At 56.3% G+C, this 25,614-nt stretch overlaps 1 protein-coding gene across 5 annotated transcripts in view; it reads left to right on the top strand.

The window, feature by feature from the left end:
* The window catches only part of SPTAN1 (spectrin alpha, non-erythrocytic 1), a gene marked incomplete at its 5' end in the record, with an annotated part of 55,103 nt that extends 29,545 nt beyond the window's left edge, over positions 1-25,558 (top strand). For 2 of the 5 annotated variants that reach the window (XM_084236759.1, XM_084236762.1), the window contains 33 exons: positions 372-476; positions 899-922; positions 1,686-1,721; positions 3,374-3,421; positions 4,079-4,170; positions 4,443-4,587; positions 4,671-4,852; positions 7,157-7,256; positions 7,406-7,603; positions 7,689-7,835; positions 8,513-8,616; positions 8,691-8,853; positions 9,189-9,203; positions 10,686-10,817; positions 11,016-11,153; positions 11,825-11,929; positions 13,932-14,140; positions 15,161-15,281; positions 15,471-15,592; positions 15,921-16,053; positions 17,543-17,641; positions 18,852-19,011; positions 19,469-19,545; positions 20,052-20,261; positions 20,577-20,873; positions 21,107-21,219; positions 21,534-21,551; positions 23,720-23,774; positions 24,087-24,283; positions 24,414-24,467; positions 24,551-24,697; positions 24,776-24,923; positions 25,130-25,558. In XM_084236759.1, the coding sequence (XP_084092885.1) occupies positions 372-476; positions 899-922; positions 1,686-1,721; positions 3,374-3,421; positions 4,079-4,170; positions 4,443-4,587; positions 4,671-4,852; positions 7,157-7,256; positions 7,406-7,603; positions 7,689-7,835; positions 8,513-8,616; positions 8,691-8,853; positions 9,189-9,203; positions 10,686-10,817; positions 11,016-11,153; positions 11,825-11,929; positions 13,932-14,140; positions 15,161-15,281; positions 15,471-15,592; positions 15,921-16,053; positions 17,543-17,641; positions 18,852-19,011; positions 19,469-19,545; positions 20,052-20,261; positions 20,577-20,873; positions 21,107-21,219; positions 21,534-21,551; positions 23,720-23,774; positions 24,087-24,283; positions 24,414-24,467; positions 24,551-24,697; positions 24,776-24,923; positions 25,130-25,255 (4,020 nt within the window). In that variant the 3' untranslated portion in view covers positions 25,256-25,558. Of the gene's footprint in view, positions 1-371; positions 477-898; positions 923-1,685; positions 1,722-3,373; positions 3,422-4,078; positions 4,171-4,442; positions 4,588-4,670; positions 4,853-7,156; positions 7,257-7,405; positions 7,604-7,688; positions 7,836-8,512; positions 8,617-8,690; positions 8,854-9,188; positions 9,204-10,685; positions 10,818-11,015; positions 11,154-11,824; positions 11,930-13,931; positions 14,141-15,160; positions 15,282-15,470; positions 15,593-15,920; positions 16,054-17,542; positions 17,642-18,851; positions 19,012-19,468; positions 19,546-20,051; positions 20,262-20,576; positions 20,874-21,106; positions 21,220-21,533; positions 21,552-22,555; positions 22,619-23,719; positions 23,775-24,086; positions 24,284-24,413; positions 24,468-24,550; positions 24,698-24,775; positions 24,924-25,129 lie in introns of all 5 variants that reach the window. The other 3 variants (XM_084236758.1, XM_084236761.1, XM_084236760.1) reach the window with 3 other exon arrangements.
* Between the last annotated feature and the right edge of the window lie 56 nt (positions 25,559-25,614).

The raw sequence follows: 25,614 nt of genomic DNA, 5'->3' as shown, positions 1-25,614 counted from the left end.
AACACATTTTCTAAAAACAGTGTGTTCCCTCCCTAAAGAAAGGTTTCTTTAACAATCCATGCAGTTAGCATCATGGTTTGTTAATTACAATAACCAAATAAGTTTGAGACACTCAAACTGTGGTCACCTCATATTTTCTCACTTCTTGATAGTGACAGTCAAGACTGCCGGTCTCGGGTCACTGTCGGGGGACTAGGAAGCCAGCCTCTGGGATACGTACCACACAGTCACTGTCGGGGGACTAGGAAGCCAGCTTCTTGGATACTTACCACACAGAAAGTCAGCGTTTCTAGCTGTCATTCATGAGCCCTGTGCCCCTTTGCTTTTGCCTTGCTCCTGTGGTCTCAGTTACTGTGTTTTTTGCTTTAAAGGATCTGAAGGCCAACGAGTCACGGCTGAAGGACATTAATAAGGTGGCAGAAGATCTGGAGTCAGAAGGGCTGATGGCGGAGGAAGTGCAGGCTGTGCAGCAGCAGGTGGGTGTCTGCTCTTGGACCAGCCTCTGGGCCACAGGGACGTAACCTGGTTCCTTCCTGCATCCTTCACAGCCCAACAAGCCCTGGTCCGTAGTGCAGAATTGTCACCAGGGAATGTCGCATCCTTTGTGACTTAAACCATTGTGTTCAGCTTCCGTGGGCCAGCGCCCTTACTTCCACACCCTTGAGCCCATGAAACATCATGAAAAGGCCATCGCTGGCGGTAAACTCATGTGTTGCTCACGTAAATGAAAAGCTTTACCCATGAGCATTGGTCTCCAGTAGACTTTCGGGAAGCTCTTCAACCCCATGGGGCTGTCCCTCTTTCTGTGATTCTCACCTGTGCCTTTAGGCTGGACTCAGTGGGCACTGCTGAGAGGTGTGTGTATCTCCTATAACCCCCCGGTCTTCCTCTCTTGCAGGAGGTGTACGGCGCGATACCCAGGGTGAGTGCCCGCTGCTCCATGGGGAGTAGCTCTGGGGAAGCATGTGCAGTCCAGTGCCTGTTAAGGGTTTCTGTTGCAGAGCCTCACAGGTGTTTTGTGTGGAAAAGAATTAGAAATTGGTTCTATTTGCTGTTCTCCAAAAGACCAAAAAAGTTCTTTTCTTTGGTCTCTTTACACTTTTTCTGCAATTATCCATTAGGTTTATTTTATTATTTTTTAAAGATTTATTATTTATACAAGCACTGGGTACAGTCAGAAGTGTGGGAGGGTGAGAGAATTCACCAGAGCGGGGAGCAGAGCAGGCAGAAGGACCGCAGTACACTGCTGAGGAGAGCAGCGGGCGGCAGGAGAGGTCTGCGCGCCAAGTGGGACCCTCCTCTGGTGGCTGGGGAGCAGCCAGGGATTGAACTGGCGCTGCAGAGGCTGCGGGCAGCTTTGCAACCCAGCGCTCAACCGCTGCGCCACCAGGGAGGCCCAATTATCCATTAGGTTTAAATTACCCCTTTCCAAGTCCATGAATGTAACACAGGTTGATCATTTTTAAATTAAATTTCCTCATTCTCTCTGTTCTTCTGCATAAAAAAATTAGCCTGGTCCTGTCCTCTGCTCTCCTCACTTCTCTGGGCAGCTGGTGTTTGTCCCAGCCAGACTGCTAGAGTCTGGGGGAAGCCCTGCAGGCATTTCTCACTGCCTCACAGTTAGAAGGAAAGGCAGATGGTCAGCACTGTGTCCTCACTTGCCTGAACTCCTCTTTCTGTGACAGGACGAAGCGGATACTAAGAGTGCCTCTCCGTGGAAGGTAAGATGCCCCTAGGTCGTGTTTCCAGAGGCTTCCACAAATTAAACACTTAGTGTCCTTCCCTGGTGAGCCTGTTTCTGAGAGTTCAGACTTGTGTTGAGCCTGTGGTGGTCTCTAGACCTGCTGGGGCTGGTTTCTTCCGGACATTTTATGAAGCTGTTATCTCTTAAAATGTGATGCTTCATACACAGAAGCAGTGTTCCCCTCAGACCTCAGTGCATGCTGGGGCAGATGCATCATCACTCGTGCTGCTGCCGGAGGACACTTGGCTAAGGCGGCACCGTGTAGTCAGGGCTGGCCCCCCCAGTGGAAGCGCCTTCAAAAAGTTCTTGGCCCTTGATGGGAAAGCTGACAGAATTAAAAGGAAGGCAGACTCACCTTTCATCAGCTATCTAGCTCTTTTTCCTGTGACCTAAGAAAGGCTTCACAGAATAAAGCAGATTGTGAGGAGAGACTTACAAGGAAGAAGAGGAATGGCTTACGGGGCACAGGCTTCTTGCCTGGAGTTGGATAGCTCTGACCCTGGAACTGGTTGCGTAAAGCATGACCCTAGCATCTTTCCTCCTGGTTATAGGCAGGTTGCTCCCTTCTGAGAGTCCACCTTCCTGAGAAAGGAGGGTGTGAAAATCTAGAAACCCTCCAGCCTCCAGGATGGCTGTTCTCACCCTCAGCCCTCTTGTCTGACCTAAGCTGAAGGGCCTGTTACTTCTGTCCTGCTGTTCACCTCCCTACCTGCGTCTCCCCTCGGGGTGGTCTGCTCATGGAATAGACTCTAAATTTGGCTGGGGAAGGGGGTGTGACTTTTCCAGTTGATTCCACTTTTCCCCTTTTCTCAATTTTAAATTTTCTCACAAAGCAAAATTTAATCATTGGTGACATGAATAGGCAACAGCATTACCTCTGACTTCTGGTCATTTAAGTATTCTTTCAGAAACATACATCAGATGGATTTTTAAACACAGACACCCCCGTCTGGAAGTGGCTGGTGGCTGGGTCTGCCCTTGAACCCTGTGCATGCCCACACTGGTGATAGTGCTGGGGCCATGTGCGTGCGTGCAGGTCACATGCTGTCCTGTGTCCCAGGGTCTTTCAGATAAAACCAGCTAGGCTCTGAGATCCAAAAGAAGTTTATTTTTAAAAGCAGCAGCTATATTACGAGAAAGCTCATTTCGCTGGTTTGTTCTTCCATCTGGTAAGGCTGTTGCCCTTAGTTCAAGGGGACACTGTTCAAAAGCACCAGTAACCACACCTAGAGGTGAAATGATAGGTGTATTTCACTGTTAATATCAGTGTCAGCCACCAGCATCTGTTAAACTGAGTGTGTCTTCTGGACTGCTCTGTGGTGTAGGGGAGAAAAAGACCTGCTCCTTTGTCTTTGGCTGTTTTCCTGTCTAAGCAGTGGTCTCAGTTGTGGTTCTCCCCACTCACTCTCCAAAAATAACCATTGAGCTGGGTCTGATTGCGCACTTGGGTTTTTCCATGATTTTCTAGTAGTTTACTAATGTTCCTGCTTAGAATTTTGACAGTATCCCTTTAAGGTAATTTTGGTTGACAATTGGGGCCTAATTAATGGTGCTTGAATTTCAAATTTCTGTGCCATAATTGGCAGACACTTGATTATTCTTGCTCTTCTGCTTTCCTCCCCTCCATAGTCTGCTCGCCTGATGGTTCACACCGTGGCCACCTTTAATTCCATCAAGGTAAGAAACACTGGCCCATACCCTGGCTTTCTTCCCTGGCTTCTTTCTGTCTTCAGCGGAGCTCTGTCCTAATCAGTACATCAGCTGTGCACTTGTCACCTCCTGGGTCCCAGGTCAGAGCAGCTGTCTTCATGGCAGCAGCTGGCTTGGCCACCTCTCCTGGTGGGGTCTTTCCATTTGGTGACAGAGCTGGTCTTCCCCTGGCTTGCAGGGGGCATCTGCTCCGGAAGGTGATCCATGGTCCATGCCTTTGTCGCCTCCTCATAGCAGGGGCTCAGCTCCCTCTCTGGCGCCCATGTGCTCAGTGCTGGGAGAGCAGAGATCCTGGGATGTATCCACTCGGCACTTACTACAAAACCCATGCTGAAGGGCTAGTGGGCTTGGTGTGGAGTCAGATAAATCAGCTGCGTCTCTCCAGCTGCCTCAGAAGTGCTTCCGGGTCAGGTGTTGGTAGAATTTTGGTGAAGGTCTGACTTTCTGGACGTTTGCTGGAGTTGTGCATTCATTGTGTCCACTAGGAAGGCGGGAAACAGGAAATTACCTATGCACGCAGCCTTTCAGGTGTGGCCTCCAGAGCTCTGGGCCTTGGCCCTTCCTGGAGCCTGGTGTGCTGGCAGAGGGCTTACAGAAGAGCTCACCTGCACTGTCGCCTTGCAGGAGCTGAACGAGCGCTGGCGGTCCCTGCAGCAGCTGGCCGAGGAGCGGAGCCAGGTGTTGGGCAGCGCCCATGAGGTGCAGAGGTTCCACAGGTGAGGGGCAGTGTGGGCTGGAGGGGGTTCCCACCCACGCTTCCCAGATACGCTGGCTGAGACCTCTGCCTGCTGTGCCGGGTTGACACTTGTGCTCTGGCCCCAGGAGCACCCGACTCAGCGGCGTTGCTCGGGAAGAGGAGGTCTCGCCTTCTAGCGCAATTGGGGTATCCCCCACAGTGTTCTTGTCCGCTGAGCAAAACCCCTGCTCGTCCTGTCGTCGCGGCAGCTGTTCTCGGCCTTTATTAACCTGGAGTATGTTTCACCTGCAGAGATGCCGATGAAACCAAAGAGTGGATTGAGGAGAAGAACCAGGCTCTGAACACAGATAATTACGGCCACGATCTTGCCAGTGTCCAAGCCCTGCAGCGCAAGCACGAGGGCTTCGAGAGGGACCTCGCGGCGCTTGGAGACAAGGTGCGAAGACACCATGGCCCCAGCGGAGTCACGTGCAAAGGCTCCCCAGCTGAGCGCTCTTGTTTCTTGCTCTCCTCCCACAGGTCAATTCCCTTGGGGAGACGGCCCAGCGCCTGATCCAGTCCCACCCTGAGTCAGCAGAAGACCTCAAGGAAAAATGCACGGAGTTGAACCAGGCATGGAGCAGCCTGGGGAAGCGCGCGGACCAGCGCAAGGCCAAGCTGGGCGACTCCCACGACCTGCAGCGCTTCCTCAGCGACTTCCGGTAAAAGCTGTGCCCCCTGGGCTCTAGGGCGCAGGGCCATCTCCTGGTGCCTTTCACTCAGAAAATCAAGCTCCGTGTGAGACCCACAACCTCCCCTTCTCTGCTTACCTCTCCAGGGGCGCATGCGCACGCCCTCCCCTCCTGCCGCCAAGTGGTGGTACAGTTCTTCTTAGATGTGTTTTTCATTTCCTGGACATGTCACTTAGTCTTTTCACAAATTTTTGTATTAAGAGAAGTTTGAGGGCTACAGGGATGTTGCACGAGCTGTACCCTTCACTTGTCATCAGCTTTTTGTGACATTGCTTCCTCTGCATTTATTTTTCTGACCCACATGAACGGAACAGGTACCTGGGCCTTACCCATAGCCTCAGCATGTGTCATGTGTCTCCCAGAACAAGGACCTAATCCTGTGGGGCTGCCTCTCCATTAGCACCCCGAGAAACCTGGCCCAGTGCTCTTCTGTCACTTCATGGTGGGGACACGTTCTGAGCAAGGCAGCGTCCTCTCCGTCGTGCAAGCGCATGCATCCTCGCCGCACTCCTCGGCTCCGTGGTGTCCCTGTGGGACACTGGCAAGTGCAGTTCCTCATTGGCCAAAGTGTCACAGAGCAGCGCATGGCTGGACAGCAGCGCCCCAGCCATGCCGTGTCTCCAGGTGCCCTGAGTATATGTAGCTAGTGTTGATTTTTGGATCCACGATCTAGTAGAGAAGTACCATGAGGCCTGCTAGTCATGCCTCCTCCAATATAGAAGTGTCCCACCACCCCTAGCATCTTTCCTCTCATGACAGTCACTTTTTTTTTTTTTTAAAGATTTATTTATACAAGAACGGGGGTACAGGCCAGAGGCATGGGAGGGTAAGAGAATTCACCAGAGACAGCGGGGAGCACAACAGACAGACAAAAGCACTGCTGAGGGGAGCAGCAGGCGAGACAGGAGAGGTCTGCCGTGCCATGTGGGTATCTCCCTGGCCAGCTGGGAATCAACCCGCACTGCAGAGGCTGCAGACAGCTTCACAGCGCCTCACTCAACCCGCTGCACCACTGGAGAGGCCCCTCGTGACAGTCGCATTTGGAAGAGCCGAGGACAGTTGTCCTGTGGGAATCCTGTGATGTGGCGCCTCGTCTTGTTAGGGCTGTGCTGTGTCCCGTCCAGGCCGGCTTATGAGCTGCCTGACAGGCCACTTGGGACAGGCACTTGTGGTTTTGTGCTGCCTCTGTATAAGGGTGTGTGTGTGTGTGTGTGTGTGTGTGTAAACAGTCTCATGCTTGTATGTGAGTGTGTGTGTGTAAACATTTTGCCTGGATTGGGTAGGAGTTGGGAGATGATGTGCTTCCCTTCCACACACTTCTGGGAGGCGGCCCCATTTGGCTTCTTTGTTTTTTCCTTTTAGTGAGGTTTATGGTCACACAACACACAGATAACCATTTCGAAGCGTCCCACCCCCTCAGTGGCACTGAGCATATTTGCAGTGTTAGCGCTCTCCAGCCAGCAACAGGAACTGGTCCCGCACCTTCTGTAGGTGCACCCCCAAGCACAAAGCACTCACAAACCCTGCTCCTCATCGAGCCTGCTTTCTGCGTATGGTTTGCCTAGTCAGCACGTGTTACGTAGAAGAAGCAGAGGATGTGTGACTACACACGCTGATTCTGGGGCCCTTGTCCGTGGACACCGCATGCAGCTGGCCGGAGCATGCATAGCCTGGGGCTGTCCAGCCACAGTCCTTGAGAACGGTGTTTCCATTTGATGCTATGGAAAATGTGAGCCATAGCGATGGTCTCTGTTTGTACTATTTCAGTTTTAGGGTGAGAATATCTTAGTAACAAGTCTGTTTTTTTTAATAAGATTTATTTATTTATACAAGAACTGGGGTACAGGCTAGAGGCGCGGGAGGGTGAGAGAATTCACCAGAAACAGAGTGTGGAGCAGAACAGGCAGACGGACCAAAAACACTGCTGAGGGGAGCAGCAGGCGAGACAGGAGAGGTCTGCCACGCCATGTGGGTATCTCCCTGAGCGGCTAGGAATCGAACCCGTGCTGCAGAGGCTGTGGACAGCTTCACAGCACTGCGCTCAACCCGCTACGCCACCAGGGTGACCCAAGACTGTTTTTCTTGAGGAATTTTTAGTTTTCCTCAATAAGATGAACAAGAGGCTCTGAAACCTTTTTGCTCAGAGCTCTAGCCCTGTTCAGTAGGTTAACTTGTGACCTTCCGAGGCAAGAAATAGCGGTTCTCTCCTTCCTAGGCAGAAGGCTTGCCTGCCAGATAACATATTAGCCGTTCCTCTGTGGGTCTGGTTTCTAGGGACCTCATGTCTTGGATCAATGGCATACGAGGGTTGGTGTCTTCAGACGAGCTTGCCAAGGATGTCACCGGAGCTGAGGCTTTGCTGGAGCGACACCAGGTGGGTGGCCCTGTCTGCTGAGAGCAGAAACGCAGTGACTTTTCTGGGCAGGGCAACCTCCTCCGGCCCCACTGCCTTTGTTGTGAGTTGTGGTCCACTGAAGTGGGCGACCATTGCCAGCTGCCTAATTCCTTCTCTCCTCTTGGCAGGAACACCGGACAGAAATTGATGCCAGGGCTGGCACTTTCCAGGCATTTGAGCAGTTTGGGCAGCAGCTGCTGGCTCATGGGCACTACGCCAGCCCAGAGATCAAGGAGAAACTAGATATTCTAGATCAGGAGCGTGCCGATCTGGAGAAGGCCTGGGTTCAGCGCAGGATGATGCTGGACCAGTGCCTCGAGTTGCAGGTGCGTGTGCGCAGGCATGGCTCCTGCTCGGCTGCTGGGGTTCGTTGCCCAAGCGCCATCCTCTCACCTGCTGCTCCCCCACCAGCTCTTCCATCGGGACTGCGAGCAGGCTGAGAACTGGATGGCTGCCCGGGAGGCCTTCTTGAACACCGAAGACAAAGGAGACTCGCTGGACAGTGTGGAGGCCCTGATCAAAAAACACGAGGACTTTGACAAAGCCATTAATGTCCAGGTGAGGCCTTTGCCCCTTTCAGTCTGAATCTGGATTTTTTTCAAATTTCTATCATTCCTCGTTGGTTTTTCTCATTTCCTGCCTGGTTGGTGACGTGATTATCTACGCTGTCGAGCTTGGCAATTTCCTTCAATTAAAACTCTTGGTGTTGAGGCCACAGAAGTGACAGGTGCGTTATATCTCCAGGAAGCACCCTGTAGTTTAGGACAAGGCGTGCACGCAGGGAACCTGCTTGACTTTGCATATAAACGCTGGTGTCCTGAGGCTTCAATGGCAGGCCACGGGGGACACAAAGGGAAGGAAACAGATGTGTGGGCATGTTAGGGAACACGTGTGCATGGCCAACTCAGCAAGTCGTGAGACTTTGATCTTCACACCATCTTGTTGAGGATTTGACAATCTTTTCCTCGTAAGCCTGATTTTTATGTAACGTCTACTGGTGTCCTGGCCTCTGCCTTTCCCCTGAGTGGCCAGGAATCTTCTGAAGTTAAACTCTACTCAAGTAATGATTGAAATCAAACTTTCCTCTGGCTTTTTACGCTCGCCTTCTAAAGTGTCGATGTATTCTGATCCTGTCACCGTAGTTCTCAGTCACCCAGTAACCATCCTCAACACTGGCCGTCCAGGTGGGGCGGCGCCACCTCCACACCTTAACTTCACGTTTTGTCTGCCGGCAGGAGGAGAAGATTGCCGCGCTGCAGTCCTTCGCAGACCAGCTCATCGCCGCAGGCCACTATGCCAAAGGCGACATCGCCAGCCGGCGCAGCGAGGTCTTGGACAGGTGAGTTGCCCGCGTGCGATGGCGCGCGTGTCCTGCCTACACAGCCACATTCTGTGTCGGTTTCTCTTTCTCAGGTGGCGGCGTCTGAAAGCTCAGATGATCGAGAAGAGGTCCAAGCTAGGAGAATCTCAGACCCTCCAACAGTTCAGCCGGGATGTGGACGAGATTGAGGCCTGGATCAGCGAGAAGCTGCAGACAGCCAGCGACGAGTCGTACAAGGACCCCACCAACATCCAGGTGCGCTGGGCCGCCGGCCTCCGGACACAGCCTGCACCCTTGAGGAGCTTTATTGGCAAAGCTGCCTTACCAGGCAAATGTGCTGTGAGACAGTTTCCGCCTGTCCATGGGGAATCCAGTGAGAAATGTTTCACTATGCTGAGCCGGGGACAAGCCTACGGAAGCCTCAGCAAGCTCAGAGTGGCTTTCCTTGTGTGTCTTGACACCACGCTGCCACAGATCTGTGGCAACCCAGCGCTGAGCTTCCGGGGAAGTGTGACAGCAGAGTAGTGTTTATGGCTGGCGTGTGTGTTCACGGCTGTATACTGAACTCTTATTTTAATCTATTTTTGTAGCTTTCCAAGCTGCTGGTAAGTTTTTTTATTTTTTTAAAGAGTTTTAGTTTAATGAGCTGCAGTATTTGTGTCCTTCTGTATGGAGTCTTGTTGCTGGTGTCTTCATCCTTTCATTTCTGATCACCCATCACGTCCATTCCCGTGTCCCGTGGGCTATGGCTTGCTCTCGCGTAATTAGCCTGCTGCCCTTGTTCCCTCCTCTCCCAGTTTATCACTTTGGCAAGTTCTGTACAATGTTTGATTTGGGGGGCAGTAGTTGACTGCTTTCTTTCAAAAGGTGCTTGTCTCCACTTTTTCCATGTAACTTGGGCTCAGTCCTGCGTGGGCTGTGGTCCTCAGTGGCCGAGGGCGAGGGCTTTGTTCCACACCCAGTTTGCAGCCCAAGTACTGGTCCCTGGGAAGGGACAGCACTCAGGGAGGCAGGGTGTTGCATCCAATTCTAACGGCAGGCGGTTGGGAACTAAGGTAAAAGTCAGGCGTTACCCAGGGGTGAGTGAAAGGGACTTTCCAGATGTAGCTCAGAAATCACTTACATGGATGAAGAAGTTCCACTTACAAGGAACCGAAGAGGTTCCTTGTTTTGTCAGGACAGCTGGGCACCTGAGGCCTTGGCCTCCTGACGTGGGCAGGCCATGCACACATGGCACAGGTGCCTGGGCAGCCCCAGCGGGCTCCCTCCTTGGCGGTTGCTGCCCCTGAAATGAAACATTTGATGCAGAATCCTCCCTCAACTGTACCGCTTCTTTTCTTTCAGTTCTTTTCCCCAAATAACTCCCTCCCCTGAGGCCCCGCATTTCTCACCTAGAGTTGTGCCACTGCTATGTCCTCGCATCTGTCCTGTTTGTGGAGTCCTTAAACCATACCAGGTCTTGGCGTCAGGACCCCATCGTTTTCCCAGCCCTCTCTTTACCTAGCAAAAACTGATTCCTCCCATAGTCAGGTTTGAGAAGGACCACATCCTGGAGTTGGGTTAATGACAGACACCACACCAGCAAAAGCGAGGTGGCAGCAGAAGCCGTGGTGTGCCCCGTGTGGACGGACAGCCTGGCCTTCATGCACGGGCTTCATGTTGATGCTGCCTCAGATGCTGAGATGGCCACACTGTGGTTTGCAGCAGCACTTTTGTTCACTAACAAGAAAGCTGTGGGTGGAAACTGGTGTACAAGTAGATTCCAAACCATCACCATCATCTGCAAGTTATTAGAAAGTACATCTTCGGGGCGTTGCTCCCTGAAGCTGGGTTAAGAATTTACTCAGTTTTCCTACTCCTGAGCTGGCATATTTCCCTTCCCCTGGCACAGCCTCCTGCTGAACTCCCCAAAACTGACCCCTGCAATATTTCAAAAAATTCTTGGATGACCTTTCAAAAGTGTCGACACTTGCCCCCCGGTTCTTGACGTTTACTTCCATTCCCTTCCTCCTGAGAATTCCCTTCTCCCTGAGAAATACAATTTAGCAGGTCCTGGCTTTGAAATGTGGTTTTTTGGATGTTTTTAGAGCAAGCACCAGAAGCACCAAGCCTTCGAAGCAGAGCTGCACGCCAACGCTGACCGGATCCGTGGGGTCATTGACATGGGCAACTCCCTCATTGAGCGCGGGGCCTGTGCAGGCAGTGAGGACGCGGTCAAGGTATGGCCCATTGGCTCCTGCCCTCCTGTAACATCCTTGAGGCAGACAGAAAATAAACCATGAGAAGACTTTGTGGGGTGTGATGGGTGGGGAGCGCCGGTGAGAAGGGCACCAGCGGTGTCTCCCATGTCCTCGGAGAGTCCTCCCGGGCTGCTTCAGGGACTCCGCCATCTGCAAAGGCTCCATCTCCTCCCCCAGGCCCGGCTGGCAGCCTTAGCTGACCAGTGGCAGTTCCTCGTTCAGAAGTCAGCGGAAAAGAGCCAGAAACTAAAGGAAGCCAACAAGCAGCAGAACTTTAACACCGGAATAAAGGACTTCGACTTCTGGCTCTCTGAGGTGATGCTGCACGGCTTCCCCTTCCCCTCACGGGGCTGTCAGTCAGTCACCAAGGCCAGAACTCTGGAAAGGCAGGCTCCCCTGGGCCTGCTCACTAGAAATCTCATCAGATGTGTGAGTCATGTGCTGTAGGGACTTGTCAGCAGAGGGCATGACCATTTAGGGAAGAGGTTAGTTTGGGTGGGGCTCCATGGGGGGTGCAGGTCGGAAGAGATGTGGAGCGTGTGCTGGGCAGTTCCCGTTGAGTGCCCGGATGGCTGCTGAACAGCAGCACGTCAGGGCTCAGAGTCCAGGGTGCATTCTCTGCATGGATCTGGAGGGAGCGGGAGGTGGAAAGAATGGGGCCTTGCAGGAGCTCTCCTCTGGCCTGTCGGTTTCTCCATGAAAGCCTGTTTTTGCACACAGCTGTAGTACGTGAAGTGGGATTGCTGTGTGTTTTGCCACGTGCCACAGTGTGAGGGCTCAGTGACCTTGGTTTAACCAGAGTGGTTAATTCATCAGCTCTTGAGTGTGCGTTGATTGACAGAGAGAGGTCTTGGACCCTGCCAACGGATCCAGCTGAGTGGGCATCACAGTAGCTAACGCTTGTGTCCCAGGACCGGGAACAGCAGAAGAGGGTCCTGGGCTTTCCAGAGCACTGAGTTTCCTCCCCCTTTGGTGTTTACTGCCAGGTGGAGGCCCTGCTGGCCTCTGAGGATTACGGCAAAGACCTGGCTTCTGTGAACAACTTGCTGAAGAAACATCAGTTGCTGGAGGCAGATATCTCTGCCCACGAGGTGAGTAGGGGACAGCTAGCCAGCATGCAGGGCCCACAGCACGTGCTGGCTGAAGCAATGGAGCATGTTTGGGGAAGGGCATGTGCTGCTTGAAGTGAGGTTTGCAGACACGGCAGTGTCTGTGCCATTTTGTGCTCAGAACAGTTATGAGGTCCCACCCTGAGTTTGTGACATGGGTTTTAGCAGTATTCACTAGTATTAACATGGAGCTTTTTTTTTTTTTTTTAAGATTTGTTTATATATTTATACAAGCACCGGGTACAGTCAGAAACGCGGGAGGGTGAGAGAATTCACCAGAGCAGGGAACAGAACAGGCAGACTGACGAAATACACTGCTGAGGGGAGCAGCGGGCGGCAGGAGAGAGCTGCGCTCCAAGTGGGACCCTCGCCCGGTGGCCAGGGATCGAACTGGTGCTGCAGAGGCTGCGGGCAGCTTTGCAGCCCAGCGCTCAACTGCTGTGCGACCAGGGGAAGCCCTCTAGCAACATTTTTTTTTAAGATTTATTTATTTATTTATATAAGCACTGGGTATAGTCAGAAGCGCGGGAGGTTGAGAGAATTCACCAGAGCGGGGAGCAGAGCAGACAGACTGAAGTACACTGCTGAGGGGAGCAGCGGGCGGCTGGAGAGATCTGCGCGCTATGTGGGACCCTCGCCCGGCAGCCAGGGATGGAACCAGCACTGCAGAGGCTGCCCAAATGGCTCAGCAGACCTCTCCTGACACGCCTGCTGCTCCCCTCAGCAGTGTGTTTCAGTCAGTCTGCCTGTTCTGCTCCCCACTCTGTCTCTGGTGAATCCTTTCACCCTCCACATCTCTGGCCTGTACCCCAGCTCTTGTATGCATAAATAAATAAATCTTTAAAAAATTAAAAATCCACAACTTCGTCTTGGACTTCAAGTTAGTCTTTTTTTTTTTTTTTTTTTTTTTTTTTTTAAAGATTTATTTATTTATTTATTTATTTATTTATACAAGCACTGGGTACAGTCAGAAGCGCGGGAGGGTGAGAGAATCCACCAGAGCCAGAGCGGGGAGCAGAGCAGGCAGAAGGACCGAAGTACACTGCTGAGGGGAGCAGCGGGCGGCAGGAGAGGTCTGTGCGCCATGTGGGACCCTCCTCCGGTGGCCGGGGAGCAGCCGGGGATCGAACCGGCGCTGCAGAGGCTGCGGGCAGCTTCGCAACCCAGCGCTCAACCGCTGCGCCACCGGGGAGGCCCCAAGTTAGTCTTGCCCCCCGCACGTGATGTCGCAGTCACTTGGAAACACTGGTTTGCGGTGTCCCACAGGTCTCCTGCTTGTCCTCATGACCTCAGACTCCACTGTCCACACCCCACCCGGTCTCAATGCAGCATCTTTATGCATCAGAAGTTGTCAGCTTGTGGAGGTGGATGCAGATTTTCCAAAATTCTAATTTCCTCACTAAATGTGGGATTTTTATCTTTAGTGATAAACTCAGATTTCCTTAAAGTGACAGGTTTACTTTGGGATCCGATCTTGCTTGTTGAGAATGAATAAATTCTGAAAGACCGTCATTCCTGCTGGTGGTTCTTCCAAGGAGAAACGGTGGCCCGTGATGCAACGGCCGCAGCGCTCAGGAGACAGCAACTTCTCCCGCTTCACCAGATGGGGCTGAAGTGGCCTCTGCTCCATGGTGGAAGCTTGGCACAGTCAGTGACTTTGCTGCACTTTCGTGGCCTGCCTTAAGCACACGAGCCTCTCACTGTGAGCACTTGGCCGTGAAGAGCCAGACTTCTGCTCTTGGCCTGGCCTCCCACTGCCTGAGTGCCGCCACTCCACACAGCCAGGAGGCTGATGTCTTGTCACAAAAGTAGTTTTGCTTTTTAGAACCCCAGGGATCCACATACACACACATTTGGCAAATATCAGTGCCCCGCACAGATAAATCTCAAACCGCTAGTCAGTGAGGAATTCCGAGTCCTTGTTTTCCAGTGGAAACTCGGGACACCTGGACTTCTGACCTCTCCCATCATGTCCCTGCCCCAGGACCGACTGAAGGACCTTAACAGCCAAGCTGACAGCCTGATGACCAGCAGTGCCTTCGACACCTCCCAAGTGAAGGACAAGAGAGACACCATCAACAGTCGCTTCCAGAAGATCAAGAGCATGGCAGCCGCCCGCCGAGCCAGGCTGAATGAGTCCCATCGCCTGCACCAGTTCTTCCGGGACATGGATGACGAGGAGTCCTGGATCAAGTATGTGTGCCTGGACCTCAGGCTCGAGCTTTTAATGGTGGGAGTTGAGGCCCCCAGGGTGGAGGGTCGATCAGGAGTTCCAGCGTCCCTGGCCTCCGTAGCTCCTGGGCTGTGGTGGCGATGCTGGGAAAAGCCCAGGGTTCCCGCTCTGGGATACTCATTGGGCCCTCCCAGTGGCGATGTTCAGTATTGGGCTCCAGGCAGGCGTGTGATGCATGTTGGCCACCGGGACTGGTGTGGACCCTGTCCTTCCACCACTGGAGCGAGCTCCTCTCTGAAAAAGTCAGCCTGAGCACCCAAGGAAAAGCAGTTCTTGGGAGAGTTGTTTGGTTGACTTTTTTTTTTTAAGATTTTATTTATGCATACAAGAACTGGGGTGCAGGCCAGAGAAGCTGGGGGTAAGAGGATTCACCAGAGACATAGTGGGGAGCAGGACAGGCAGATTGACTGAAATATACTGCTGAGGGGAGTAGCGGGGAAACAGGAGAGGTCTGCTGCGCCATGTGGGTCAGCCCCATGGCCGGGGATCGAACTCCTGCTGTAGTGGCTGCTGATAGCTTCATAGGCTGCATCTTAACCCCTTGCGCCACCAGGGAGGCCCTGTTTCTTTTAATTTTTTGAGCCCTCCTTCCACCAAAGATTTCAGTCTACCTTTTCCGGTTGATGTAACATGGAAAGTCTCTTAATTTCTCACTTCTTTAAAAACAAACAAACTGTCAACACTTTCACATTCTCTGTGTGATTTGTGTTTGATGAAGGGGGTGGGTGGGGCCAAGCCACTGGCGCCTCCTAGCGCCGCAGCACCCCAGCCCCTGTGCGGACAGAGCAGAATGTGCTCCCAGGCACGCGGCAGGCACGGCTGATCGGGAAGCAGCCTCTGATTTTCCGCAGACTGGCACGCGTTGTCTTGGGGGTCAGTGGGTGTGGGTGATGAACATCGCAGGGTCTCAGGTTTGGCCAAACCTCTGCTAAAACCATGGTGGTGCCAAGACTGACTGCCCACCTGCCCGCATCATCCAGGGAGAAGAAGCTGCTGGTGAGCTCCGAGGACTACGGTCGAGACCTAACCGGCGTTCAGAACCTGAGGAAGAAGCACAAACGGTTGGAGGCAGAACTGGCTGCACACGAGCCGGCCATTCAGGTGAGCAAGCCCGTGCCGGGAGCGGCGGGGGGCCCACAGGACACAGAGAGCTCCGTTGCTCTTGCTGCCACATTGCCACAGTGTGGTGACCCCTCGTCCCGAACCAGGAAGGAGAAGGTCTGAGTGTGATGTTGCGGCCTTTCATGGAATTAGGCAGCAGCTGTTCATCTCAAACCTCTCGGCCGGTAGGGCGTCCTGGACACCGGGAAGAAGCTGTCGGACGACAACACCATCGGGAAGGAGGAGATCCAGCAGCGCCTGGCACAGTTCGTGGAGCACTGGAAGGAGCTGAAGCAGCTGGCAGCAGCCCGGTGAGCCGCCGGTGCAGGGCACACGTCCTGCTGGGGGGACGGCAGCCACGCCTGCTCCCCAGGTCACCCTCTGCTGCGCCTCGGCTCATCTTGGTATCCAGGGGCCCACGCGGGCCTCTCACGGCCTGTGTTGACTGGGCCCTGGTGTGAATCTGGGTCACAGACGGTTCCAGAATTTCATGTTTGACCAACACTGTCTGCTTTGTATCGCAGGAGGCTTGACTGTGCCGCTCACTCCCACGCTCTCAGGAGCACTTACAAGTATACATTACCTCTCGGGAGCCAGCTTGAGGAGTCATGGCTGAGTTTCCTTGTCTCTTGTCACTAGGGGTCAGCGGCTGGAAGAGTCCTTGGAATATCAGCAGTTTGTAGCCAATGTGGAGGAGGAGGAGGCCTGGATCAATGAGAAGATGACCCTGGTGGCCAGTGAAGACTATGGGGACACTCTCGCTGCTATCCAGGTCAGAGCACCTGGGGTGCCGCTGCTTCCCCCTTAGCAGCGCCCACTATCCCCACTCCTGCCTGTCCATTCAGGGCTGGGCTCCCTGGGGCCCGCAGAGTCCGCAGCCAGGACCACTGCTAGTCACTGCCCTCAGGACCTCATGCTAGAGACAGCTGTGGGCAGAACTGGCCTGGTTCTCTGCTCAGCGTTAGGAGCCCATCCTCAGTCAGGGTGTCGTTAGCGTCACCCCCATACCGCTGCAAGGACTCCGTTCCCAACGGCTGCCGTCCCCAGGTACCACTGATGGCGTCTTGAGCAGTAGAAGTTCATGGTCTTACAGTCTGGAGGCTAGAAGTCTGGGATAAAGGTATAGACAGGGCCTTGCCCTCTGAAACTTCTAGGGGAGAGGCCGCCCCTGCCTCTCGCAGCTGTGGCAGTACCCCCAGCCCCCCACCTCAGCCATGCCTCTCCTGTCACCGCTGCTTCCCCGGCTCCTGGCTTCCTGTGCCTTTTTCTGCTGGGTGTGTGTCCAGAGTTCCCTCCTCTTGTAAGGACACGGTCATACTAGAGCAGGCTCAGTTCAGGATGAGCTTGACTGCATCTGCAGAGACCCCTTCCTCCCTTCCCGATGCCATCTACCATTTAGGGGATGCCTTCAACCCATCATGTGCTCCCCATGTAACAGCCCCCAGAACAGCAGCTTCTTTCCCATGACTGGGAGTTGAGGGCATCCCTCTGCTGCTGTCCTTGCGTCCCTGGCACAGCCTCATTCAGGCTGAGGTGCTCCATGGGATCACCCGCCCGCTGTTGGCTGGGCCCCCTCAGCCCCTCTGGGAGGCCTCATCTCCACGCAGGCTCGGTTGCCTTCCCTAGGCAGCCGTCAGCAAGGCCAGCGCTGCCAGGTGTCTCATCACTTGGGCTCAGGTGGCCCCCTAACACCCTACTCCTTGCCTTCTGTGGCCAAAGTGATCACAGGGAGCAAGGGGTCACTAGGTGGAGGGTTGGACTCCCCAGGTGATTGGGGCAGCTGCCTCTCACGGCCAGATGCTGGTGAAGGCTGAGGCGGCAGAGTCTGTCCTGAGAGTCAGGGAGGCCCCACAATCATGCTCCGCAAGGCCACAGGGAGCCTGTCTGTGGAGAGAGTGACTTCTGTCCTCTGCAGGATTGAGGCAGACTCAGTACTAAAACAGCTGAGGAAAAGAGGCTTCACCGTCCTTTAGAAATGTGTTCAAGCCAGACCTCAGGATGTGAGGTTTTGTTGGTGTTTATCTGAAACTTGCTTTGTGTTCTCTGTGGCCTTCTCGAGGAACAGAGGGCACTGTACTGATTTGCAAGAGCTGGGCCCTCAGAAGGGCCTGCCCTGATGGCCAGTTCCTCTGGCTGCATCCTGGTCTCACTGCAGGGGTATTTCTGTCCCTGTCTCGTCTCCATCCCCACCGAGACTACCGCCCTCCATCCTGGGGCTGGCCCCTGCTGGGTGCTCAGTGCAGGCCTTGCTTTCACTCCAGGGCTTGCTGAAGAAACACGAAGCTTTTGAGACAGACTTCACTGTGCACAAGGACCGGGTGAGCGACGTCTGCGCTAATGGACAAGACCTCATTAAGAAGGTGAGCCGGGGCCTCCCCTGGTGGCACAGCGGTTGAGCGCTGGGCTGTGAAGCTGCCCGCAGCCTCTGCGGCGCCGGTTTGATCCCCGGCCACCGGGCGAGGGTCCCACATGGTGCATAGACCTCTCCTGCCACCCGCTGCTCCCCTCAGCAGTGTACTTCGGTCCTTCTGCCTGCTCTGCTCCCTGCTCTGGCTCTGGTGAATTCTCTCACCCTCCCACACTTCTGACTGTACCCAGTGCGTGCATAAATAAATAAATAAATAAATAAATCTTTTTTTAAAAAAAAAAAAAGGTGGTGAGCCGGCCGTGGGGGCGTGTCCCCGCCCATCTCCACCAGGGCGCCTGCTGCCCTTCCATCACTGTGTTCCCCGGGGAAGGGAAAGGTTCCCGACCACTTGGCTGTTTCCCTTGTTTGGGGCCAGCTAAGAGAGTTACTCTGCAGAGCTATTCTTCCTGCCTGAGTTAAACAGAAACACCTCCCTGTCGGGCCTTCTGTGACACGAGCCCGCCCAGAGTGTGCGTCTCTCGTTTCAGCTGAGACACTTCAAATGACAAAGCTCCTTCTAGAGAGAGTAGAAAGTACAAGCAAATCATAAAAATCACCCATGCGGCCCCCTGACCAGAGATCAGAACCGCAGAGCTTTCTCGTCTCTCGTGAAGTTGCTCCCCAATGAGAGCAGCGTGGGCTGAAAGGCTGTGGACACGGGCCCGCTGGGCGCTGCTCCCTTCGTGCTGGCAGGGCTGTCGGAGCTGCAGGTTCTTGCTGTTGCCTAGCACCACGAGGAGCCCCCTCATGTCCAGGAAAACCTCAAAATTCATAGTAGAGTTCTACTGACTAGTTGCTGCTTTCGCACCATCAAGAACTTGAAAGTAGACATTTTTGGGGTGGGTAGTGGCCTGCCTGTGTTTTAAGCTTTTTCTGATTTTTTGCTATCAAAAATCATAACTAACAGCTACATTGTTGCACCTTAGCTTTTCAGCACAGTCCTCATTATTTCCTTAGAATCAAGTCCTGGCAGGGGAGTGGCCAGTATTCAGGTGAAAGGCGCTCATCTGCAGCCTCTCACGCTGGTGCACGTGGAAAAGCCGGGTGGCTGTGCTCCCCCTGGCTGTGGGCAGGAGGCAGTGGTCCCTCCAGGGAAGAGCCTCCCAGCAGGGACCTACGGATGAGGAACTAGCCACTGACCAGAATGTGATTCTCCCGGCCAGAACAATCACCACGAGGAGAGCATCTCCTCCAAGATGAAGGGCTTGAACGGCAAAGTGTCAGACTTGGAGAAGGCTGCGGCCCAGAGGAAGGCGAAGCTTGACGAGAACTCGGCCTTCCTTCAGTTCAACTGGAAGGCTGACGTTGTGGAGTCCTGGATCGGTGAGCAGTGACGGGCGAGGCCCCGGGCCCTAGCCCCAGGCCAGGAGGAGCCAGCAGGTCTCCTTCCTCGGCATTCGGCTCTGCCGCAGGAGTCCGTAAGCTGAGGCCTGCGCAGCTGCAAGCAGCAGGTGACACCCGAGCAGAGTGGGCTGTAGTTACATGGCCAGGTCGCTGCAGCCCCCTGCCATGAGGAATTAGGCTTCGGGACCCCTGTGACCTGGGTGGTTGCTGTCCCATAAGTAGCAACTGAACCACATCTGGGACGGGCAGGAAGGACCTCTTCACGGCGAGGCAGAGGGTGGGGCCTGGGGTCCAGGGAGGAGCCAGCAGATGTGGGCTCACGACTATTGTTAGGAATATTGGGGTTTAAATGTGACGGGACTGTGATCCTCTGCTTTCCTGTTAATTCACCTCGCTGCACCGAGAGTGCGCTCCATCTCCACACTTGGCTTTCTAGGTGAAAAGGAGAATAGCTTGAAGACGGACGATTACGGCCGGGATTTGTCGTCTGTCCAGACTCTCCTTACCAAGCAGGTCAGTGGGGGCCACTTCGCTGGTGGCTGACATTTCTCAAATGCCTCTTCCCGGCGGGTGGCTGTGGACTGCATCTGAGACCGAGACCAAGACCACTCCCCATTGGGCCCTGTGGCCTCCAGACCAGGCCCCTGTGCTGATCTGAGAGTGCTGAGCACACAGCACATGATGTGGCGTCGCCCAAGACGGACCTGGCCAGTTTCCAGCAGGCCAGGGGGATGGGACAGGTCTTCTAGGAGGCGACAGAATCTGAGCTAGGTCAGATCACGACAGGTGGACTGAGTGGGGCGCTTGTTCTAGGCAGAGGTGGTGGGGGACCCCAGTGCCTCAGTCTGCCTAGAGTACGGGGGCCACTGAGGTGGAAGGCGGTGGACAGGCAGCGGCCAGCTGTCTGAGGAGATGCTGTGGAGCGGTTGGCGACAGTTTGGCTGGGCAGATGCTGGTACCATCTGAACTGAGATACCCAGAAAGAGTTCAGGTTGCAGACCGGCTTCTCCTTGTTCCAGGAAACCTTTGATGCCGGCCTGCAGGCCTTCCAGCAGGAGGGCATTGCCAACATCACCGCCCTCAAAGATCAGCTGCTGGCCGCCAAGCACATTCAGTCCAAGGCCATCGAGGCTCGGCATGCCTCCCTCATGAAAAGATGGAGCCAGCTTCTAGCCAACTCAGCCACCCGGAAAAAGAAGCTGCTGGAAGCTCAGAGTCATTTCCGTAAGGTAGGGTGGCCCCCACAGAGCTCAGCTGGCCCAGCGTGCAGGGCGGGCAGGCCCAACTTCTGTGGGCGGCATTCTGCTGCATCTCAGCACGGAGGTCAGACAGGGCCTGGAGGCGGCTGCAGCCACAGAGGATGCCCCCAGCACAAGGAGAGGGCAGAAAGGACTCACAGAAGTGGGAAGAAGGCGGCAGGGAAGGGAACCAGCCCTCCTCACCCTGAGCCCTGGGGCACTGCCCTGCCCTTCCCACTCGACACCCCTGGGCTGCCCTCCTGCCCAGCCCTCGCAGCTGTCCCAGCTTAGCCTCCTTGGTTGCAGGTGGAGGACCTCTTCCTCACCTTCGCCAAGAAGGCTTCAGCCTTCAACAGCTGGTTTGAAAACGCAGAGGAGGACCTGACAGACCCGGTGCGCTGCAACTCCCTGGAGGAGATCAAAGCCCTGCGTGAGGCCCACGACGCCTTCCGCTCCTCCCTCAGCTCAGCCCAGGCTGACTTCAACCAGCTGGCCGAGCTGGACCGCCAGATCAAGAGCTTTCGCGTGGCCTCCAACCCCTACACCTGGTTCACCATGGAGGCGCTGGAGGAGACCTGGAGGAACCTGCAGAAGATCATCAAGGTGCCCGTCCCGCTGGGGCGGGGCTCTTCCCACTGGGACAGGGATGCGGGGGGCACAGGCCTTGGGTGCCACCCACTGCTCGGCCCGCCAGTCCCTTCCCCCTGTGCCAGCCATTCCTGCTCCTCCCAAACTCTAAGGCCAGCGGGTCAGTTCCAGAGGGTGGCGCCACGTCCACTCTGCGCCTACCCCGGAGGTGGGCCGAGGGTAAACGGCTCTGCCTCCTTGGCCGCTAGGAGCGGGAGCTAGAGCTGCAGAAGGAGCAGCGGCGGCAGGAGGAGAATGACAAGCTGCGCCAGGAGTTCGCCCAGCACGCCAACGCCTTCCACCAGTGGATCCAGGAGACCAGGTGCCGCCCGCCCTGCCCCCTGGCTCCGTAGCTCCGGGGTGGGGCCTGCGCTGGCTGGAGTGGGCAGAGGGCTGTATGGGGACTTGGCCCAAGGCCCAGGGGCCGGGTCCTGGGCTCGGTGGGACTGGGCACGGCCCAGAGTAGGCAGGATCTGGAGCAAATGGCGCAGGCGACTGCAGCGTGGTTGCTGACGTTCTTGGTTTTGTTCTTTTTTTGTTCTTTGTCTCTGTCCCCGCCTCCCACTGCTGCTGCTGCCACCACCGCCCCCCCCAACTCCACCTGGACTACCGGCGGCCTGGACGCCATCACCACAGAACGTATCTCCTCGATGGGTTAATATTGTCTTATTTCTCTGGGCCCGTGGTGTGGTGGTGTCTTGTGTGCTTGTTCCTCCGCCCCCGGCCCCCCTGTGGTCTGGCTTGCAGAGGATCCCAGGATGGGCCTTCCTGCCCAGGGCCGCTGCTCCCCCAACTCCCCCCTGAACAGCCTGCGGTCAGCGGGGGGAGGGGGGAGAGGGAAGCCACTTCCCTCCTTTGTTCCCGCCCCAGGGGTGCCCTCAGGTCAGGGGTGTGATCATGCCGGAGGCCAAAGCCTCAGGATCCCCGTGCTTGCTCGGTGCCTGGATGCTACCAGACTCCTGCCTCTGCTTTCCCAGTGTCCCCTCCAGACCATGCGTAGCCCCTAGGAGATCAAAGGCATGAAGCAGGAAGCCAGTGTACGGGGACTCTCCCGGAGGGGGGAGGCAGTACCCTTTGCCCTCATAGAAAGCAGAGGTGCCAGGGCTTCCAAGTGATGCAGACAGGGCTCGGGAGGAGCCCCCAGAGGAGCAGGACTGTCCATTCCTGCACCCCCAGGCCTGGGCCTCTGCCCAGGTCGTCATCTTGTCCTCTCCCAGGCCCACTGAGGGCCGGGTCAGTGGGCCGCAGCGGCTCAGGCTAGCTCTCCTGAGCCTCTGCAGACAGGAAAATCGGGTACTTAAAGGTGGCGATGGGAGAATAAGGTCACCCGGCCCAGCCACGCTCGCAGAGGGGAGCGGAGTGGGTCCAGGGACCGCAGCTTCTAACTTGAGCTCTGAGCCACCCTGGCGCCCGCGCCCCTCCTGCGCCAGCTGGTCTGGGTCTCGTCTCCGGGAGGTGCCAGCTCCTGTCCGCGTGCCTCCTCCCCAGCCCTGTCCAGCGTGCGCTGGTGCCAGGCTGCCTGTCCCGGCAGGCTGGCCATGGGTACCACCTCCACCGGTCCCCGCCTGCGCACCACCAGCCTGGGCCTGTGGCGTGTCTGTCTCGTGTGCTCGCGCCCCTCCTCTGGTGTATTCATTTGGTTTCTTTTCTTTGACTAGCATAGCGTATCGTCGGGTCATTCGTGTCTATCAATATGAAGTTGGGGATGATCTGTCTGGAAGGTTCTTCTCCTTATTTCTCTCTTACCTCACTGTGGTTTACCGATGCACTCTTGACTTCCCCAGGCGGCTCCGCTTTCTGACTAACCCACCACCCTCGGCCGCTTGGGAAGAGGGGTCTGTCCCCCTCCCACTGCACCTGCACCCAGCCTCCCGCCCCCAAGTCCCGGGGGTGTGCTTTCCCTGGGGGACGTGGCGTGACTGTGAGTCTGATCTGCGGGGGTAGGAGGAAGCCCAGTGCCTTGCCTTGCTAGAGCACTTTGAACTCGGGGAGCCGGCCTAGCTAATCCTGGCTCGCTGGCTGTCAGAGGGAAGGTTGGGGCAAACGGGGGTTCCCGGGAGGCTGGGCTGAAACCCCACCGTGGACACACGCAGTGTGACTTGTCGTTCACGTAACCCCAACTCGTTTGTTGTCTTCGTTCACTGGTGCCCTTCTGTGACCTCGCACTGTGCTGCGTCAGGAGGTGGGGGCTCCCCGGAGCCCTCTGCCCTGCAGGGGCGGGCCCTGGAAGGAGGCTCCGGCACTGACTGTCTCTAGCTCCGCAGCTGCATCCGGGGCTCAGGCACAGCCACCGCCACCTCCAGGCTAAATGACAGCCACGTTCAAAACCCCGATCTGGCCATGCTCTCAGCACACCCAGAGGGGTGCCTCTCCCCCCACCGCTGTCACCCTAGAATGTGGCTTCCCCCCCTGCAGGAATCTGCTGGAGACCCCAGGGATTTTCAGGGCTGCCTGGCACCTCTCTGCCTCCCCTCCCCGAGGCCTCCCCCCCCACACACAAGGTGGCAAGCAAAACGGCCTCTCTGTTCCCGAGGCCCCCACCCCCGCCCGGGCTTGGCCAGGCACTGTGTCACACCCGCTGGGCCTGAGGCGTCACACGACAGAGGGTCCAGGCCAGGGAGCAGGCGGGGCTGTGCCACCATGAGCTGCAGCGTCCCTGCCCTCCCTGGCTCCTGTGGCCACTTAGAAGGGAGCTGGTGGGTCCTACTTCCTTCTATAAGGAACGTGAGGCCTCCAGGCACTGGTTTACCCGGTAGCGCGGCATTTGGAGCTCGGGACGTGCCGCCCTCAGGCCGCGCTCCTCACTGCACATCTGTGTCTAGGTCCTGCATGGTGGAGGAGTCCGGGACCCTGGAATCCCAGCTGGAAGCCACCAAAGTGAGTACCTGCTCGGTTGGAGGTGCAACAGAGGGGCTGGCCGGGTCTCCCTTTTATTGGCTTAATCAGGACCCTGTTTCAGTCTTTGTCTCTGATGGGGGGGCGGGGGTGGGGCCTTTTGTCCTCGCCACGGTGTCCTGCAGGTCAGCCCCTGCTGCTGCGGTGACTGGTCACGGAGGCCTTCCCGCTCCCAGCCCTACGAGGCCGCGGGCCAGGCTGGCGGAGCCAGGGCGACAGGGCTGTTAAGCAGGCCCGTGGGCCTGGTGACCAGGCCGGAGCCGCGCCCCATGCCTTTCTGCCTCCTCCCTGCAGCGCAAGCACCAGGAGATTCGCGCCATGAGAAGTCAGCTCAAGAAGATTGAGGACCTGGGGGCCGCCATGGAGGAGGCGCTCATCCTGGACAACAAGTACACGGAGCACAGCACCGTGGGCCTGGCCCAGCAGTGGGACCAGCTCGACCAGCTGGGCATGCGCATGCAGCACAACCTGGAGCAGCAGATCCAGGCCAGGTGGGCCCAGGCGGCAGCGCGGGGGGCGGTCCAAGCCACAGGCCACCCGGCTCCAGCAGCTGGGGGGGAACAGAACGTGTCCCGTGCTGCGTGGGGCGGAAGGCAGTCCTGATTCCGTCCTTCCTTGCAGGAACACAACGGGGGTGACCGAGGAGGCCCTCAAAGAGTTCAGCATGATGTTCAAGTAAGTATCCCCGCGCCCTCCCCAGCTGGGGAGGCAGCAGCCCCGGGCCTGGGTGCTGAGCTGCCCTTGGCTTTGTGCCGCAGACACTTTGACAAGGACAAGTCCGGCCGCCTGAACCACCAGGAGTTCAAGTCCTGCCTGCGCTCCCTGGGCTATGACCTGCCCATGGTGGAAGAAGGGGAGCCCGACCCGGAGTTCGAGGCGATCCTGGACACTGTGGACCCCAACAGGTGAGCGTCGGGCAGCCGTGGGGGCACCTCCGCCTCCAGCTGCCCCGCCTGCCCCTCATGGCACCCGCTTCTCCCCAGGGATGGCCACGTCTCCCTGCAGGAATACATGGCGTTTATGATCAGCCGCGAGACGGAGAACGTCAAGTCCAGCGAGGAAATCGAGAGCGCCTTCCGGGCCCTGAGCTCCGAGGGGAAGCCCTACGTGACCAAGGAGGAGCTGTACCAGGTGCGGGCGGGCCGGGCCCCGGGAGGGCGGTGCTCAGGCCCCACTTTGGAGCCCTGCCCTGCCCGAGCGGGGGTTTTGGGCCTGGCTACCATGAAACGCTCTGGGCCAAGTCTCGAGCCACCGACAGGCTGGGCCCGAGCGGCCTCGACGGTCTGCCCGGCCTCCCTGCTCGGGCGCGGCGGGCTGACGGCGCCATCTTCCCCCAGAACCTGACTCGGGAACAAGCCGACTACTGCGTGTCCCACATGAAGCCCTACGTGGACGGCAAGGGCCGCGAGCTCCCCACCGCTTTCGACTACGTGGAGTTCACCCGCTCGCTCTTCGTGAACTGACCCTGAGCTCCCGGTTGGCCCGGCCCACGCTGCTTGCTGCATGTCGACTCTGCGCCCTTCAGTATTCCAGTGTTGCTCTCCAGTGTAGCCTTGAGCCCGCTTAGCCTTGGGGTAAGATTTAGTAGAAACGGTGCTTCAATAAGCCAGTTCCTGTCCCGTCGCTGTCACCACGTTGCCGTGGGCGCACCGTGCCTGCCGCGAAGCAGCCGCCCATTCCGACGTCAGAAAAACCTAAGCTGCTGGCCGCCTCCCTCGGTCTCCCTCCCTCGATTTTGTTTTCATGTAAAAGACAAATAAATGACTCCCCCGCAAGCTTGTCTTGTCTTCATTCAGCCCCCGTCAAAAATACATAGCTCGGC

Source organism: Talpa europaea, assembly GCF_964194135.1.
Source record: "Talpa europaea genome assembly, chromosome: 7".
NCBI classification, from domain to species: domain Eukaryota; kingdom Metazoa; phylum Chordata; class Mammalia; order Eulipotyphla; family Talpidae; genus Talpa; species Talpa europaea.
The sequence above is the reverse complement of the archived record's forward strand: the minus strand, read 5'-3'. Positions and strand labels throughout refer to the sequence as shown.